Source organism: Microplitis demolitor, chromosome 10 (assembly GCF_026212275.2).
Source record: "Microplitis demolitor isolate Queensland-Clemson2020A chromosome 10, iyMicDemo2.1a, whole genome shotgun sequence".
NCBI classification, from domain to species: Eukaryota; Metazoa; Arthropoda; class Insecta; order Hymenoptera; family Braconidae; genus Microplitis; species Microplitis demolitor.
In genome coordinates, this window is record NC_068554.1 from 1,195,548 (window position 1) to 1,214,451 (window position 18,904).

The 18,904-nt window shown below is 37.9% G+C and overlaps 1 protein-coding gene across 1 annotated transcript; it reads right to left on the reverse strand.

Annotated features, from left to right (window-relative positions):
• Nucleotides 1-7,627: 7,627 nt before the first annotated feature.
• LOC103571868 (homeobox protein Hmx) lies at nucleotides 7,628-14,178 on the reverse strand. Its single transcript, XM_008550191.1, has 2 exons — nucleotides 13,143-14,178; nucleotides 7,628-8,466 (listed from the first exon to the last, which is right to left on the reverse strand). The coding sequence occupies exons 1-2, from the start codon at nucleotides 14,176-14,178 to the stop codon at nucleotides 7,628-7,630; spliced, it is 1,875 nt and encodes a 624-aa protein (XP_008548413.1).
• Between the last annotated feature and the right edge of the window lie 4,726 nt (nucleotides 14,179-18,904).

Genomic DNA, 18,904 nt, shown 5'->3' on the forward strand with positions numbered 1-18,904 from the left:
GAATAATGATAATCGAAATTAACGTTAAAATTATTGCGAGCATTTTTACCGTCAATTGAATTGAAAGACTGAGTGGAAATAATTTAATCTAGTTTTTATAACAACGTTAGAAGACATTAAAAATATTTTAACTTCCAGGATCTGAACTGGTAATAAAAGTTATATTTTTGTATTCATTTTATTTAATAATGAGTTCAACGTAGCATTACGAGCTTTATTATTGTCTTTATCATACTTTAATTTTATTACGCTTCAGTAAATTTTAGTAAATGATTTTAAACAGTTAAGCTATTTTCTTCTCTCTCTATTTTGGATGTTAGGAGTATTGACTTTGTTCCTAAATAAACCTATTTAATTACTTTATTTTTTATTTCAAGTAATTCCATGATTTCAAAATTTTTAAAACAACAAACTATAAAAAAATAAATATATCTAATTTTTTATTCGAATTGTTAATTGTTAAAAATAAATAAGAGAATAAAAGTTAGAAAGCACTATCTACTTATCAGCGTAATAGCTTCGGTTTATCTTAAAAATATTCTGTTCAGTGTTTGCAGTCAGTTTATCGTTAAGTATAAGTCGAGTTTTACTTATTCCAAGTTTTAACTAATATGAGTAAAACATAAGCCACAAGTTAGAGTAAATTTACAGCCGTTATCGAAGTGTAAGCTTACAGAAAGTAATTTTCACCATAGTCAAAATTTCTAATTTAACGATGCATTTAGTGACTGGAAGTTAAACAAGAAGGGGTTTCCCTTATATTTGTAAAAAATTTTACTTCTCTGGTACCCTGATAGCCAAGTTGGTGAGAAACTGATGAGAAACTTGCAGCCGCAACTGGAACCAAGTTGACCGCCAACAGTTGGTACCTCCAATAGTTGATGGACATTTTCTGAGAAAGTTGGTGGCAAAAAATGTAAATCCAAAAAGTTGACGATCACTTCCTGAGAAAGTTGGTGGCAAAAGTTGCTTGCAAAAGTTGGCAATCATAAGTTGACGGTAAATTTCTTTTCAATTTCCTCAGAAACTTGCATTCCAGTTGCGGCTCCATACTGACACCAACTTTCTGAGAAAGTTGGCGGTAACTTGTAGCCAAAAGTTGCAAAAGCTGAAGTTGTCGATAACTTGTCGTCAAGTTGGTCGGAAACTAATGAATGACCAACTTTTTCACGATCAACTCGTGTTATCAGGGTAGGGATAAACTGGTGGCCTGTCACAGTCCCTAGGTCTTATTACCTAGAGTTGAAAACCTACAATGAGATCTTCTTTACCAACGATGAAATATTTTTTATCATCATCTGTCTAACATAATCGTTCCATTATCAACCTTAACCCCATTAAACATATCTTCATAGGATATAATCGCTCTGTTACCTTTTACAAGATAAGCTGTTATCGAAATATGTATTTTATTTTAAAATGACATTATTTCACATTTCAGTTATATAAAGCGTCTGCTTTCCCACATTTTTCCAAACCAAGTAATCATATATTATCTGATATTTAGTGGCTACATAAATATAATTCATTACTTTTCGATCTGATCTAAGATAACCTGTCAATTTTCTTCCAATCATGTCTTCTATTCCCGTCACCAAATTTAACAAAGCGAATTTATTTGTGTACAGGCTTGACACCCTTGTTTTTCATCATTATCCCCCATCAGTATCTCAGCTGGGATGTTACATAGAAAGGGTTCGTTTCTCCTGCAAAGCCGAGAATCCCGGCGATATAAATGTCAAGTTAACCACTCAGCTTTTGGCTTTCACGATGCCTTTCCTTCACGCAAGTAGTCCTTGAGGGATCTCATCGTGTTGCCTCATCGTACCTTCATCCCTTACTTTCCAGGATTTCTACCCCGCGTATTTTCTCTTCAGTATCATCTCTTTCAAGAGAAACTACTCCGTCAAGCTCTTCTCAAACTTTCCTCCCCATGTCCTCCTCAATTCTCAGCAAACTCCTCGCTTTAGATCTTCTTTACTCTTCCGCGGGTAATCTTTACCCGGCGCTCTGTGGCCAACAACAAACAAGCTGATTCGGGGATGGGTAGGATGAGTAGGGCGCGTAGACGGAACTCTATAGAAATAACAAGAGAAATTTTCGGTTAAATGTAATCGGGCGATCTTTGCAGTTGTGGAGAAAAGTGAGAAGGCAATTTGGGGCAAGCCACGTTGCAAGGTCCACGCCAGTAGATAACGAAGAGCCACTGTTGGGTAATTAACGGCGTTTTCCACCTCGGGAGTGATGCGGCTCGTTAAGGAGGTCCGAACTCGTAGACTACCGTTTCCTTTCTCTCTTACGACAACCAATTAATTCCGCCTTACTACATCTGTAGACCAGTGGATACTACAGGCATATAAGGTAAATATACTCAGCCAAACGGTTTCTGGTTCTACAATGTTTTCCAACTCTAATGCCTGCTAAATCTCAGACTTCAAGTACCAAGAATCTTTTTTTTACATTATCATGCGTCGGAAAAAATTACCATTAAGCTTTAAGTCTTGATCTTATTAGACGAGTCTTTCCTTTCCCACCCCACGCAAAAGCTTATAGATTGCTTTTGATACTTACGCTTCTCGAGAAAAGTAACAGTAAAATTTTACTAATGCGATTCTCCCTTTTTCTCAAAGTACTTCTTACGTCTCTGATTTGCATTTTCCCTCGGTATTATTTCCATCGGAAGCTACGTAGGAACCGTGAGCTTGGATTTACAAGGGAAATACGTGAAACACAGGTAGATAGATCATAAGAATAGATTCTGATGAATATATATACCTGTATATATAGAAGAAGAGAAGGGAGAGAAGTTGAATATCAGAGATGTGCTGGCTGAGTGGGTGGATGACACGCCTACCCAACGCGACTGCGGCGGAACGCGGCCAGAGATAGTTGCTTGCCCTGGTAAATAATGCAAGCCGGGGGTAATGGCGCTATCTCTGCGCATCTTTTATTAAACGTTCGCATCGCCGCCTCTATTGCCTCTTCACCCCCTTTGGAACAAGCACCCGCAGCCCCCAAAGTATTCCATCGCTGTCTGTCTATCTGGAAATTTTACCTATACAGACACCAATAACGACACATATCTGTGTATTTCCACCACAATACACCTTTCTCCATCTTCAAATGCCGAGAATCATCCACCGAAATCTCTTTCTCTCTCGCTAACTTTTCATTCCCCTCATTGTTGTCCTCGATTGCTCTCTTATACGATGCGCAACGTGCGATTCTCGCCACGTTCCATTGTTCCATCGTCAACCAGATTATCCGGATTGTCGATAACACACCCCACGAGACTCCTATACACTTTTCTTCCTTTCTCAGTACTCTCTCCCGGTCTCCCTTTCCTCCGTTTGCTTTTATTTCGATGTATTTCGTATCGACCATTTGTTTGTTATTTTTCCGCACACTGTTTTATTTACATTCCGAACTCACAACAATTTTTTATCTTCCGATAATATACATATTCCAAGCTGCACAACCATACATTTTTCACAACCGTTATCTCACGATGTCGTCTCTTGAGTTAATGCTGTTGTAGTCCGCACAGAATTCGCTAATCTTGCTGATGCAGATGCAGACGCAATAGCGACATGACGACAATTAGCATAATTATTGACAACATCTTCAAGCAACGGCTTACACTTCAACTATGACGTAGGTCGTCTTACCTAACAGAGCAGTTTTCATCTCAATGACATCTAGGTCGCTGTAGATCATGACAATGGTAATAGTACGTGTTATGTCAGGTTGTATAGCAGCAATTACATCTAAAGTGTTTTGGGTCAGACTGTGACGTTTGTATATACATAATATATATAGACGGTTATACGGAGGGACAGAGGGTAAAAGCGTTGAAATCAATGCTTCTGTTTGCACTGTTGAGGTTGAGCGGAAATTCCAGTTAGCAAAGGGAAGAGAGTGAGAGACCTGTCTCTCCCTCGATCTATCGTCGGGTGTGTCCACACGTGCATGTATACACATATACATAATCATCGTTTGTGGGGATCAGTTAGGCCAGTTGTAGGATATAATAAAACGTAAGGGTGGCTTTTATTTTTTCATTCACTCAAAACACATCCCCTTCAATTATAATCAAATTGATACCAATATGTATAATCAGTAAGCGTAAACATTGTTCACTTTATCTTATATTTTGACTACTATGTTGACTGAATATATTTGTGATCATACACTGTAGATAGTAGTTATTATTTCGGGCATAATGATAATATGATGGGATAATTTTATGTGACGATGAGTTTATCGGTTTTTTCACGCTCAAAAAACTACAATCGTGTTATATTCAAAGGATTTGTTAAGTCGAAACGTATCATTTAATATTAGGCCGCTACGGTTCGGATGTATGTATAAAGAGAATGAATAAGAGACGGGATAGAGACTGTATAGCACGGAAAGTAAAGATAACGCGGTAGTGCCTGGCTCAAACAGACGATCCATCGATTTCCAGGTCCTTTTGTTCAGCTGACAATATCACCCGCTATCCGATTTAACTCGATATCCTTCCATGGACATTTGTAGATATGTATAGCGAGCATTGCCGGAAGGAATTGGATCATCTTACAGCAAATCGATACATACACTTGCCTTCAACATTTATTTCGGTCACATTTTCTGATAAGCTGCTCTTCGCGATTCTATCAGTAGCCCAGACAAAATCATTTAGTTCATAGAAAAGTATACGAGGAGCTTTTTAGATTAAGGTATTAAGGACTGATCTAAATTAGCGATCAAACATCCAGTTTAATTGGTTTCCCAAAAAAATAGGTTGCCGGTTAAAAGAGATAAAGTTGGAAAAAAATTTTAGCATCACTATGTTACGTAATTTCGTAGACATTACAATCCGTTTTGCAGAGTGGTTCGACGAATAAGAAACGCGACACAACTATTAAAGCTATTACACGCTCAACTGCACTTTGGTAACAGTGGGGTGTTAAAATAGAACACCCCCTTACTTTAATTCCAGTCTTTTAGCATCAACTTTACTTACTTACTTACTTATACTTACTAAGAAAAGGAGTAAGTATAGAACTGACAACTCAAAGATCAAACTTTATAATATATATGATATCTAAACAGACTATTTTGATGGGTTGACTTTTCCAATTACTAAAATCCCAGTTAATGCGAACGAAATGGATCAAATGGAAAAGCAAAAAAGAGAATAAAGGGTTCTTGAGATTTTTGAGTCTGGCAAAACGCTAATTCTCGTGTCTACTAGCACCTTTTTGGTGAATTTACGCTACTGCTTACTGAGAAACGGGAATAAGATTTCAGAGAGAATGTGACGGTGGGGTAACAAAGTGTACGAGGGGGAAGATGCGAGTTGGTTATTTCACGGTCCACTTGCTCTACAACTCACACCCTCGATACAGGACGCCAGAAAATCGGGCCCTTACAAATCCAACCCCTGCTCTAAGAATTAATTCGAGAGAATCGTCCAGCAAGACCGACAGCAACTACACATAGATATATAGATATATATATATGTACAAATCCAAGTCTCCTTTTGTGTCATTTGTTCCACTCTCCTTTCTCTCTAGAGCTTTACTTAATCTTTTATTTTGAAACCTTTTTACATCGATACACAAGTCTTTGTTTCTAGAAAACCCAAACTCTCGGGGTATTCTTCAGCTGTGTCAATCCACATCCACGTTACTACTGATAACGCGGTTGGTTTAACAATGCCTTTAAAAACTACCGAGTCGCGCCGAGAGTATTGAAGATAGTATACGACAGAGTGGATGGAGATAAAACTAAAGGTCGAGCCAAGTTGTAGGGCTAATCTCCTTGACGCGGGATTCCTTGAGAAAGGAAAAGACTAAGGTTATAAAGAGGATCGTATTTCCTTGAAGGGCTACTCGTGATTCTGTTTCTGCTGATACCTCAAGCGAATAGGGTGGGGGCAGCCTCGGGCACTTTCAGAAGGGTGTCAATGTTTCCTCCAACTTAACTTTCTGGGTAAACTCAGTTTGTTTCACCTTGGGTAATCAGTTTCAGAGATTTGATATCTCTGGTTAAATTACTGGGTTGCTTTTGCGAATGCCTTGTTGTTGGATTAAGTTCGGGATTTATCGAATCATATTACAAGTTATTTCGTGTCATGTTAATTTGATTTTATGCTTTCAGTAACCCAAGCATTATGATTACTCCAATATATTGAAATGGAAACTGATATCTGTGGTTTAGTTTACTTCTGTTTACAGAGTGTATTATAGTATAATTGCAACTGCAATTAGAGAAGGCGAAGGCTTTAAATTTACTAATAGCGATTATGAGTTTACGGAGACAGATGTTTCAGCAAATGTACAAACGGCATTCAAAGGAACATACGCGTCTAATTTAATCATCAAAGCAACTTGGACAATTTTCCATTAATTTGTCGTGGCCGCTTTGGGCTGTAATACAGACCGTCGATTGTCAATCGCGAGCCGAGCATGAAGGCCGTGTGGTGGCAAGGGGCTCGGGCAACCTCAAAGCGAAAAATGAATTTATTACCAACCTACGATTTGTTAAGCACTTGAATAAATAATCATTAATTCATAAAAAAAAATTTTAATTAATATTATATGTATATCTTTTACTAGTAGTTGAGAAGAAGAAGTATAAGACAACAAATAAATATATGAGGATTTATAGGATTTTGTTGTTGATAATAAATTAATGGGTAAACGAGCTGAGTTATTTACAAGCATAACATAATAGCATTTATTTTACATTTTAATTTTTTTTTTTTTTTTTTTTTTTTTAATAATAATTATCTTTTTATTCACATTCACAAATATTCGCATTCCACAATTACCTTAAATCTATATTTAATATCTCAATTATCACACTTGTACATAATCATAATTATAATTAATATTAATTTATTAAATTTTTTTTTGCACATGATCATAATTATAATCAAAGACTTTCGACTGTCTTAATTATTACTGCGTATTCTCTAAAAAATTTACTATGATCTCATATATTTCGTCATCAACTAGGTTCGGCGATGAGCCGCCAGATGGCGCGCGGTAAAAAATTTCTCTCATGCGTCGACACTACTGATGGCTGGTGTTAATTATGTGAAAAATTTTTAACTGATTTTATTTTATAAATGAATATATATAAAATTTATCTGAAAAGAGTGCATTAGATGAACTTTTTTTAGAAAATACACAATCTAATTTGTCGTATCCCCGATGCACGACACATGGCATACAAGACTTTGCGTCATCAATTAATTACGTCCTCGCTTAATCAGGTCACAGACCTAACGCATGTTCGATACTTACACGCACATACATACACACACTTACACATACGATTGTACGTTTGGAATCGTAGGTAATCAGGGAGTATTAACAGAAATGTTTGGATTACAATGTGGAGTGTTGGGCGCAAAGCCAGGTACCAAATGTCTGTCGCTTTGTCATTGACAAATTTGTAGAACACAAGAGACGATATTGTGTTCTAGACAGTGGCTCAACTGATTGTACATAAAATAGTGTCATAATATGTAGGCATAGAAAATTAAATCGACATAATCCAAGTTGTAATTAAACAATTGGTTGAAGGGTTTGTATTATTAGGATGAGATTAAACGTGACTGAATTGGTGATCGCTACGCATGTGAGTGCGCGTGTGCATGCACATGATGTGACGACAATGAGAGACCCACGTTGGAGGTAGTCGCGGCTGATGACACACTTATTGGCGTTGGGGCTGTGACAGCAGGTGATGATGACAAGTGGTGACCGAAAAAGCTCGGCGTTGATGACCCGTAAGGTGGAGCTGGATGATGGTAATAACCTGGTGGAGGTGGGGGTGGTGGTGCGTGATGCACGTGCGAGTGCGGATGTTGATGTGGATGCGAGTGAGCATGTGGGTGGGCATGTGGATGTGCGGCGAAAAGAAAGGCTGGTGCGTAGGGCGAAGGATGTGGGGGAGTAGTTGGTACAGTTGGGCTGTTGACATCCAGACCGGGATTTTGTTTTTTCCACTTGGTCCGGCGGTTTTGAAACCAAATTTTGACTTGGGTTTCCGTGAGGGATAACGACAGCGCCAGGTTCAGTCGCTCGCACACTGACAAGTATCTCGTGGTCTTGAATTTATTTTCCAATGCCACCAATTGTTCGTAAGTAAATGCGGTCCTCGCACGTCGGGGTTTGCCACCAGATGAGCTGCCGCCATTTTGTGCTGAACCACTTTGACAAGATGGATTCTGACCACCACCTGAAGATGATGACGACGAGGAAGACTGCCTTTTTTTACTGCCATTCGAACCCGTTGACGCGGTATCACGTGTCACTGTTGGTGTCCCACGATCATCGACTCCCTGCATGTCAACATCATCCTCATCCTCATCGTCCTCATCGATTTCTTCTTCCATATCTTCTACTTGGTCATGCACACTGTCGTCTTCTTGACCGCTTCCACACAGTTCTCCTCTCGAGTCTCCATCTGTGAACACAAAATCATAATCAACGATTAATGACATCCCGCCTGAATTTAAATTGTGAAAAAATGATCGAGTAATTTGTTTAACGCAATCAAGTAATGGTGGTTTTAAAAAAAATTAACGTTAAATTTTTATTGGAGAACAGCTTGCGATACTTTGGCAGCTGAGCCGAGAGAGCTTTGTGAAGTGATGAGAGACTGTGAAAGTGAGAGAAAGAGAGAGAGATAATTTAGCCAGCGGCTAGTGTAGTTGAACGAACGAACGACCGGCCCGTTCGTCCGGCCAATCGTTCGCTCAATGAGAGAGACGAGATTGGAGATTCAATCAGCGCGCAGATGTCCCGGGGACAGATATTCCCTGGCTCGAAACTCTCTCTACATAGTTAGTGGCAGTAGTTGTAGGTAATAGTAGTAGTAGTAGTCGCTGTATCAGTATAAGTAATAGTACAGACATAGAAGGGGCAACTTCTATGGTATGGTCCGGGACGATGGATCGTGCGACAGACTGAGTGAATAAGAGACACCGTCAGCCACAAAGTACGATCAGGACTATCCCCATATATACATATATAGATATATACACCGTCAGTATAACGAAAGCGAGTGAGACAGAAATTTTATCCGAATTGACGTGGCTGCTCGTGGGCCACGCGCGAGAGAACGCGGCTTGCTGCTACTGCTGCAAGTCCACAGGGGGCGACGGATCGAGAAGCTTTACGCCGTAATGGGATTTGTATCTCGTTAACGCGCGATCGTTCTTCCAGATATATCCTCTTCTCTCTTTCTCTCACTCTCCTGCTCGCTATACCGCTCACACACTCGTCTCTTATATTTTTTATTTCATTCTTTATACGAATTACTTTTACGGTAAAATATATCGTATATCGGTTTCCGTATTCCTGATAGTCAAAAAAATACTATCCGAATAAAAGATCCTTAGTGGATTTTTTTTATACATACGTGGTTCTATATCAGGAGGGACTATTCCAATTGATTCTAAGTAATTTCCAATGCGTAATTCACGCTCCCTTATCAGGATACCTCTCGCGTTTATTTTTTTTTCCTTAAGTCCAAAGAAAAACCAGATTATTTTTATCGACATGTGCTTTCGCGGTTTTTAATTAAAGTACTCATCAGCGTCGTCGCTTCTGTTTACGCATCTACCGTCTCCTGAGGACTCGTTTCCTTATAAAAAAAATAAAATTTTCAACCGGCTTAGTGTTGCCAAAATTATCCCGAGAGGATCCCAATCTTGATGATGTAATAAATGAATGAGGACATATGTATAAATATATATATATATAATGTGTCATATGATTTCCATGAGTTGTAGCACTAGAATATTTGCCCTCAGCTATCACGGCAAAGAGGAAGTAACGATCAAGTACATAAACTAACCTAAAAAAAAGTTTATGAGAAAAAAAGGAATAGAACATGCGCGAAGAAAGGTTTGTCAGTGAGAACTCAAGCGTGCGAGCTTTTTTTTTATGGATCCTCAGAATTTAAGGGTACACTAGGGACCGGCAAATGTCGCAGTCGTCGACGCTGGTGACCCTAAAAAAAACTTTTATCTTTTTTCTGTATTCTTTCTTCATGTATGTGTGTGTGTGTATGTGTCACATTATCATCAGCACGCTCGTGCAAATCGTTCAAGTCGAGTCGTCCAAACGATTTGTCTTCCTCGACGCGGTCACGTTGTGATTTGAAATAACGAGCTTCAACATTTTTTTTTATCCAATTTTCTTTGTTATATTTATAAATATATATAGTATCTCTATTTCTGTATATTCAACTTGACAATAACGTTTAATTAGTTGAGATTTTTTATTTGTTTGATTTATTTTTTTGTTTTCGTCAGTTGGTATTTTGTTAATTAATTAACATGGCGACTTGTCAAAGATAACAAATGACCTTTTTGTTTGGTTTCACATAAAAAAAATAATTACCCACGTAAATTAGTAAAAAAGATGGGTAATTGATTTCCCCTTATCAACGCTGAGAGCTTTTTTTTAATTCAACGATTTTACCCTCGGGTAGGAGCTCCGTAATTAGCCATTTTTATTTAAACCTAATGGAAGATCTACTTGGGTAAAAAATTTTATTTAGCTACGCAGAGGAGTTTATTTTTGCTCGCTTAAAATAAGAGCATAAAAAGCGAATATAAATGATGGTAGTTTTCGCACGTTCAACAAATCTACCCTGGTTATCGGGTGAAGGCGAGTATTGGAGAATCGAAGAGGAATATGACGGAGACAAGTGAGTCAGTAGGATGACAAAGCTCGCACTAAATTCACGGAACGAGAGACAGAGTAAGAGAGAGAGAGAGAGAGAGAGATAGTGTGAGTTAGCGAGGGTTGGAGGGTGTCATTGTGATGCAGAAGAGCCAATTTTCTGGGCGGCTTGGCGCGATGCGACGCGATGCCGTGCGATTATCATAACAACCGATGATATTATTCCCTCGGCCGTGACGCGTGTGAGTAAGGGAGATGAGAAAAATAAAATAACTAAAATCATCTGGGGCTCATCACTAAATCCCTGAAAGAATCCTAGAATATCTGATGTACTTTTAATGAGAATACAAAAAGCAACTTGCGGAACCGCTGTCCGTCATGATTGATGGCCAATTGATTCTCCAATTTCGGAATTTCCTATTTTCAATGCGATCAATCTTGAGATTTATCTTGTTATTGCACTGGTTTATGCGTCAACTGGTGATGTTTAGTTACGATAATGCTGTTTTGATTGTTATTTTCATTATCATTTTCTTCTATTCTGTGACTTTTTTCGGTGATCACGGGTAGAGTGAAACGCGGCAAGATTGATTTGCCGATCAAGTGTCTGTCGTGTTTTGGGTACTTGATGTCCCGTACCGGAATTGTTGGAGCTGATGACGACGGGGTTCAAAGACTGGTTAACGCAGATTAGCACAGCTATTTGTCACGCTACGACAGTTTACCCCCATCTTACTGCTTCTGCAAAAGCTATTTAATCCCTGTTAGTATCGTACTTTTGTTCACGATGTAATTGCGAATATGTGCTTGAGTTATTAAACATTCTAATCGAAAAATTTCACTAAATCGTCAGTTTTTTAATTCTGTTTCAGTTTTCGAATTATTCACAAGGTTTCAAATTAGTAATCAGTATCCGCTTTATTTTTGAAATTCAAATTATTGAATACGCCCGAGTCATAACTCAAATTCGGATTTGTCTCAGAATTCTCAATGACGTTTTTGATCATCAATTTAGACTTTGAAAATTGACATCAGTATAAAAAGCTATCCACATTTGAGCCTCAAAAGTCTCATTTGACGTCTTCTCTCCCCTCCCTTTTCTGTCGAAAATTTTTCAAAGTCCGAAATACAACTTTTGGTTCGTTGAAGATTTTGAGGTCTTAGTTATAATTCAAAATCGATAGTTCAGATTTAGACCTCATAGTTCTCATTGAGGATTTTGAGTACTAGAGTTACTTTCTTGGCGGTAAATAAAACATCAAAGGAATTGAGGCTTTTGAGGACTAAACTAGAATTTGTTTTTTGACTCGGGCGCTTACTGATAAATTTTTAAAATCCGGACCGAACATTTGAGTCATTCGAAAATTCAAACTATTTTATTGTAATTTAAAAATTCAATAGCAATATTCGATTTGAACTTCTCTATTACTGGTTACATTCAGTCGTAAAAAACATCAATAAGTTTATTTATTTTTTGGTTACATAAAAATACTGAAGAGTTAGTGCTTTTAATAGCCATTCAAAAGTGACACATTCGCTTTGTTTCTGGATGAAAAAATATCAAAATTGATGACGGATATTTTCAGTGATAAATTCACATGTGCGTGTGTGTGTGTGTGTGTGTCGTTAAATAACGTAAAATAAAACGCGCGTGCGTAGATACATATTCTGTCTTTGTCTGTCTATTGCTTATTCGTCATGGCTAGTTGCTCTTACAGACGGGTCGTTAATCATTTCTGCCGTTTCATTGTATTTTTATGAGGCTCACATATTTTACTGTTAAGTGAGGTTTTAATAAATATCAAATTTTTTTTTATTGTTATTATTGTTTTCATTTACAATTCATTAAATTATTTATATTTTTAAAATCATTTTACATTGTTCTATAAATAAAATTAAAATTTCATTACAAAATGATGTAACCAGTTTTTGAAACGTTTAATAAATTAATTGAATATCTTCTGCACGAGCCATAAATTAACTAAATATTCATCTAATTACTGACCAGCTTTAAATAATAAGAGCATTTCAGTAGTAGTTTTTTTTCATCAGACCGTCACGATTCCTTTTTTCTGATTCAAGATCCCTGACACTTTTTAAAGGCAAACAAAAAATTAAACTCATGTGACTGGAGTCTAAATATAGGACAGGATGCCGATGTCTTCGACCGCACAAGCTGAGATTTACAAGAGTCCAAACGGAGTAACTGAGAAAGAAGTAAAGAAGGAAATAAATAAAGCAATAGAGCAAAATAAGTTATTTTGCAGCGATGAGCCGGGAGCTGAATAATTAGCGAGGGCTGTGTCCCCGTCGGGAAACCAAAAATTAATACCAGCATTCACACTCTGGTTTTATTCATCGCACATGCCCGCGTCCATCAAAAATCATTTAGAACCTTGAGCGTTTATCGACGATGAGCAAAAAAGTTTATACATAATTACAATTTACCTTCATGTAAACTACCAGTTCTACGTCGTCTTCGATGGCCCCTGTCGTGGATAACCCGTCCGCCGGTAAACTTGTGAGGGTCAAGAATATTCTCAACCGAAAATGCGAGTCCACGTTTATTTGGTTGTACAGTAGCATTAGTATTCGTTAAACAATTACCACCACTTCCTAATGAACTACTACAATTTGTTCGTGATAACTGATTCGCGGGATTACAAATACTCGTAACCATTGACCCAGCGGCATGTCCAGTTGCTAGATAAGGCGTCATTGGAGTTGTTGTGTGTCCAGCAACATTTATACCATTGGTATTACCACCAGAACTAATAACAGCACCATTATTACCACTATTACCACCACCAATACCACAACCACCAACACTACTAGCAATACCACCAGCACCACCACTTCCACTGGACGGTAAGCACGAGAGCAATCCAACAGTGCGATTCCCAAAAGGACTAAATTGTTCATTTATGCTGATTGTTCTTGAGGAAGCCGTCAAGTCAACGGGACTGCTTGGGTTGCTTTCAGCTTCGCGACACACGTCGACTTCGACATCTTCGTCCTCGTCGTAATTGCAACCGTTTCTCTCGTGAGCCTCATCTTCATCATCTTCCTCCTCGTCGTCAGCCGCGTCTCTTGATGACGACAGTCTCGTCCTATTTACAACTTCCGCGGTCTCAACATCATCAGTATCTTCCTCGTCGTCATCAATCCGCGGCTGGTGGACCAGAGGATCCCTCTTGACATCATCAATGCAGTCCTCGTCCATTGCAGCACTGGTTCGCGAGGCCGGAGATCCCACTGGCGATCCCGCCGGTGCACTTGTTTCCAGCATCTGCTGCTGCTGCTGTTTCGGATGCTCAAATCCAACAACAAATGGATCACCAGTTCTCACGTGCAACAACAAACCACGGCGTTTATTTTCCCGTGGCACGACTGCCCGTAGATTAACTTCCTCAGGACCCAGACACGTAACAAGCCCGTCTCCGTGCGGTGACAGTGTTCGGGATTCCTGATGCATCCTCCACATTTTACATGCGGAGGATCTTATCCTGCTGCTTTTATCTCCTTGAAACAGACATTATCTGACACTGAACTCAACTTTTGTTAAATTAACGGTAATCAAGTTCTGGCTGATTGAAACAACCAACCAGCTGGTGATTCGAAAAACACTTGTCTTCAAACAGCTGCCGCTTTTTTGACCTAGGGCTTTCTAATGACACTTGTTAAATCATATATTCGTGAACAATTATAGTTCCGGGCACTTTCTGACACTTTTGAGCACTCAATGGTAAATGGAATCAGCAGGATCACATTGAAATAAGTAACAATCCGTAACTAATGAATGGTTGTCACAAAAACACGCAAGCTGTTAGACATCACAAGTATCAGTAGTATCAGTAAACAGACAAGCAATAACTTTGTTACGCAGCAGCAGTAGTAACAAAGTCTTGGCAACGTTTGTGCCGCGTATAGAGAGCCATGGTGCCGGAATAGGTGTGTATATCGCGATATTATTATCCCAGTGATACTGTCGGGGTAATAGTTGATACAGAGCAAACTGAGTTGTGAGTAAGAGAAAGAGAGTAAGATAAAGGGATCCTGATGGGGATGCTTGTTACGCCTCAGATGGGCGTTGCCCGAATGCGACTGCTCCCAAAACCATTGGTACACCCACCAATCACAGCATCCAGATAATTTCCCGGCTACAGTCCACCAGCATTCAGAGTCTGTGCTCTGCTCTGCTAGTAGTATCTGGCGCTGATGACTACGAGTTGCGCGGTTGCTCACACAACTCAGATACCTGCTACATAACGTGGCGTTTGCTGATCTACGTCAGGTTATTATTCAAGTTATGACACACGACACTTTAATTAATGGCTATTTTTTTAATTTTTCCGTCGGATTTTTTTAAAGATCCTGACAAATCTCCAGCTTGATAAATTTTTACAAAATTGGGTTAAGTTTCGAGGGCTAATGAAGCATCACATTTTCCGTGATCTCGAAACTCGGAGTCTGTTTTCTCTAAACCACGGTAATGGAACAAGGACATTGTTTGTTTGGCCATTTAGGTAATTGCCGAGCTACTGGCTGGCGTTTCACATCCGCCATCATTTTATCCTGTCTCTAGGCATACTTTGCTAAAATCGAACGCGAGTGTTCCTGCTGGGACTAAGTCGGGGAGTTATATTATATTCAGCGATACTGCTGTACACGTACTCCTTAAACTATTCTCCCCGCGCTGTGTTTCTGCTCTTTAGCTCTTTGTGTGTACTCACTTGAGTAAATCTCTCCTGAGAGTTTGTTATCTATGTATGTACTGAATTTGCTATACGTATTTAAAGTAAATCCAGTTATTATGGTGACACGCTTGCGGTGTGTTATAATTGTTGAAACATTGATCATCAGTGTAATTGTTTTCTTAATTAAAGAGAGGGAGTCAATGCTACACAGAAAAAAAAGGATTTCTTCGCGAAAAATAAAAAATTTTTATCATAAAATTAAGAAAAATTTTCTTAAGGCGAGGGAAATTTTTTGTGCCAAGAAATCCTTTTTTTCTGTGTAACTAAAGTATTTATTATTCATTCCATCAAATCCCTGTTTCCTAATTTTTGTAATTTATTTTTTTCTAGATTTTAAATTTTTCTTGCAACTCTACAAAATTAAAAAAAAATTGCAGTTAAAAAATTTTGCTTTTGGTCTAAATTTATACTCCGAATTTTTTCCTGATTTTGAAGTGATAAATTTCAATAATGTCAAAATTAGATTACATTTCAAGTAAAATGGAATTTATGCTTTAGCCACAAATTACTTCACCTAGGTAACAAAACGATTCTTCTTTGGCAACAAATTGTTACTCGATTTAGAAAATGTGTCACTACTTAAAGTCTTAATATCGTAAACATCTTTACATTGTAGTGTCACTTAAATATATCTCAACAGCAATTTATACATCCAAAAGTACTATAAATGAGCAAAGTTGAAATTCCAAAAATTTATCAAAGGCCATTTTCCTAATTGGACCCACATTTCAAAAATCTAATCCCAGAAAATTTTCCATAAACAAACTCGCTATTGCTATTAAATAAAAACAAAATTTTACTACAGATAATTATTCGCTCAACTAAAACTCAATGGCGTGTATCGTAAATCATATATATACATATATATTTGGGCGTAAAGTTTGGTCAATGCATAAGGTTTATAAGAAAGACGTTTAGAAGTATTCAGGTCGTATACTATCGCTGCACATCGAGTCTCTACTTGAACGAGGAATTTATTTCGCGCCTCATTACACCCTGAACGACGACGACGACGTCGTACCCCGTTGCATGCCCCCCATCTGTTACACTCGAGCATTTATACTCACCCACACACACATATATATATATATATATATATATATATATCCAAACTGTATAAAAGTATTAGTTTATCGTTTGTATAGCCATCAGTAGCAGCTAACTCGATAGTACGGTTGGATTATCTAATCGATAGGCCATTTAATTGGAGTTTAGTCGAGGTGGCTTGCTAAATAACCACGTAGTTATTAAACTTTTACACTGGCGTTCGCTAAATTGATTGGCCTATAACTATATATGCACACTGGATACACACTCAATTGCTGCAATGTTTGACTAAATCACGTGCCGTAATACCAGTTATTTATTATTTATCTTTAATCAATCAATTAATATACATATATTCAATTCATCGTTATCCCTCATTTTTACTTTATTTTATTTTAATATTTATTAAATTCACGTAATTGCTTTGCTGTACTACATAAATTGGACGGAATAATTTTCATTAAAAAAAAGCTCGTATAGATTTTTAACGTCCTTTTGAATAAATGGACAAAAATATGTTTACCCGAGCTAAAAATCTAGTAGCAAGTGTACCGGGCGGTAAGCCCAAGTAAACGAGCATCCACTGCACAATAGCAGACATCAGGTGTGTAGATTGCGATCAACAAAAGACCGATCTTGTTATCCTTTTGCTGAAGAGTCTAATTGTTGAAATTTAAACGCTTGATGTGTCATATCTGCGACAAAGTCCAGGTTTGTTTGCTCGCTTTAATTATAGTTTGACAATATATATAGGAGATTTATAAGGGGAGAGGAGTTAAGGGCTCGAGAGTTGGGGTCGGGGGTAAATAAAAAGTAACCAATTACGACAGTGGGATACTTGGATGGACAAACTTAGATAAATTTATATTGAGAAGAATCATAAATGCATGGTCTTTTATTTCATATATTTCTTTTGTTCTTGTTTGTGTGTGTGGGGGAGGGGGGTGGACGTGTGAGGATATAGAGGCAGTTAGACAAGATATTTGTTGGAGAAGTATATAATGGTTTGTATCACTTGGTGAGCCCGGTCACCCTAGAGTTTTCACGCCTATCTGAACTTGTACACGTATTTCGCGGCACGATAATTGGCCAATTAAAACGCCCGCGGTCTCGCTCGAGTTACCTGGCATCCGATAATTATACGGTATCACAGCGGTTCGCCTGTATGTATCCACGCGACACTAGATAAAAAGGGTAGAGATGCTGGATGGGTATTATGGAGTAGAGAAGGATGAAATCTGGACGAGGGAGGGCAGGGAGGGGTTTGTCCAGGAGCCAGGAGCCAGAAGCGAGGAATGAAGAGTGAGAAGTGGAGTACAAGCTTCAGGGATGAAAGAGTGAAGGTAGTGGTGGTGAGACTAGTGGGGGAGGAAAGAGAGGGAGTGAGATGAGAAAGGGGAATTGAGTTTCTGGGGGGTTAAAGACGCGAGGGAGGTTTATATAGTGTCTGGGTGTAGATGTGAGGGAGGGTTTCATTCGCGAGAAGAGAAATCGCGATGGAGATAGTTTAGCAAAAAATAATAATAATAAAAAATATATGTATAAAATAAAATAAAGTGGCCGCGGATGGGTGGGGGCGACCGCGCCCGACTACGAATCGACTATTTTTTTATGATTACGCAGATTCGATATTTTTTTCTTTTATTTATGTTGGTATTTATTTTTTGCTAATTAATCAGACACTATCAATTGTTTTTCGGGTTAATTACTTTTCAAGGTTTCGGGTTAGTTAATTAATGAAAAATAATTGGAGTAATAATTAGGTGGGTATATCGAAAATATATATGACGGAAGATTATTAATGGGAGTGACGAGTAATTTCCTTGGGGTGAATACAGATGGCTAAAAAAAATTCATTGATATTTATATTTATATTTATATTTATTCATATATATGTAGATATGAATAGTTTTTTTTTGACGTTTACTTATGGAGCAATTTGTTGGCCTGAAGAAAAATCATTATAAATCGTGTGTGGCTGGAGGAAATTGAGTCTGTCGACGTCTGTGATATGCTGAGTTGAGTAAAATGAACGAGTTTTCAAATGTATTTATATTTATATGTATGTATGTATAACTGGGTGAAGACGATACTCTTACAAGAAGTGAAGAAGAATATGAGATTTTCGTTAATTATATTTTTTACACAACAAACGTCATATATTTATGTAAACTTTTTTTTGACTTCTATACTATATTTTACAAAAATCAATGAGTTACTCAAAAACTGCCTAATAAATGCCGATTTTTTATTTTTAAAATTTCGGATACCTCATAACACCTTATAAACGTATATGACTGCATAGTAAATGTCCTAACATCAATCTTGAACCTTCTTACTCCAAGTTACACTCTGACCCATAAATAATCCATTTATATCCATATTACTATTATATCAGCAGCTAAT

Coding starts and splice junctions, on each gene's coding strand:
- LOC103571868 (XM_008550191.1), bottom strand. CDS start 14,178: ATGTGGAGGATGCATCAGGAATCCCGAACACTGTCACCGCACGGAGAC. Junction 8,467..13,142: donor AACTGGTAGTTTACATGAAG/GTAAATTGTAAT, acceptor TTGTGTTCACAG/ATGGAGACTCGAGAGGAGAA.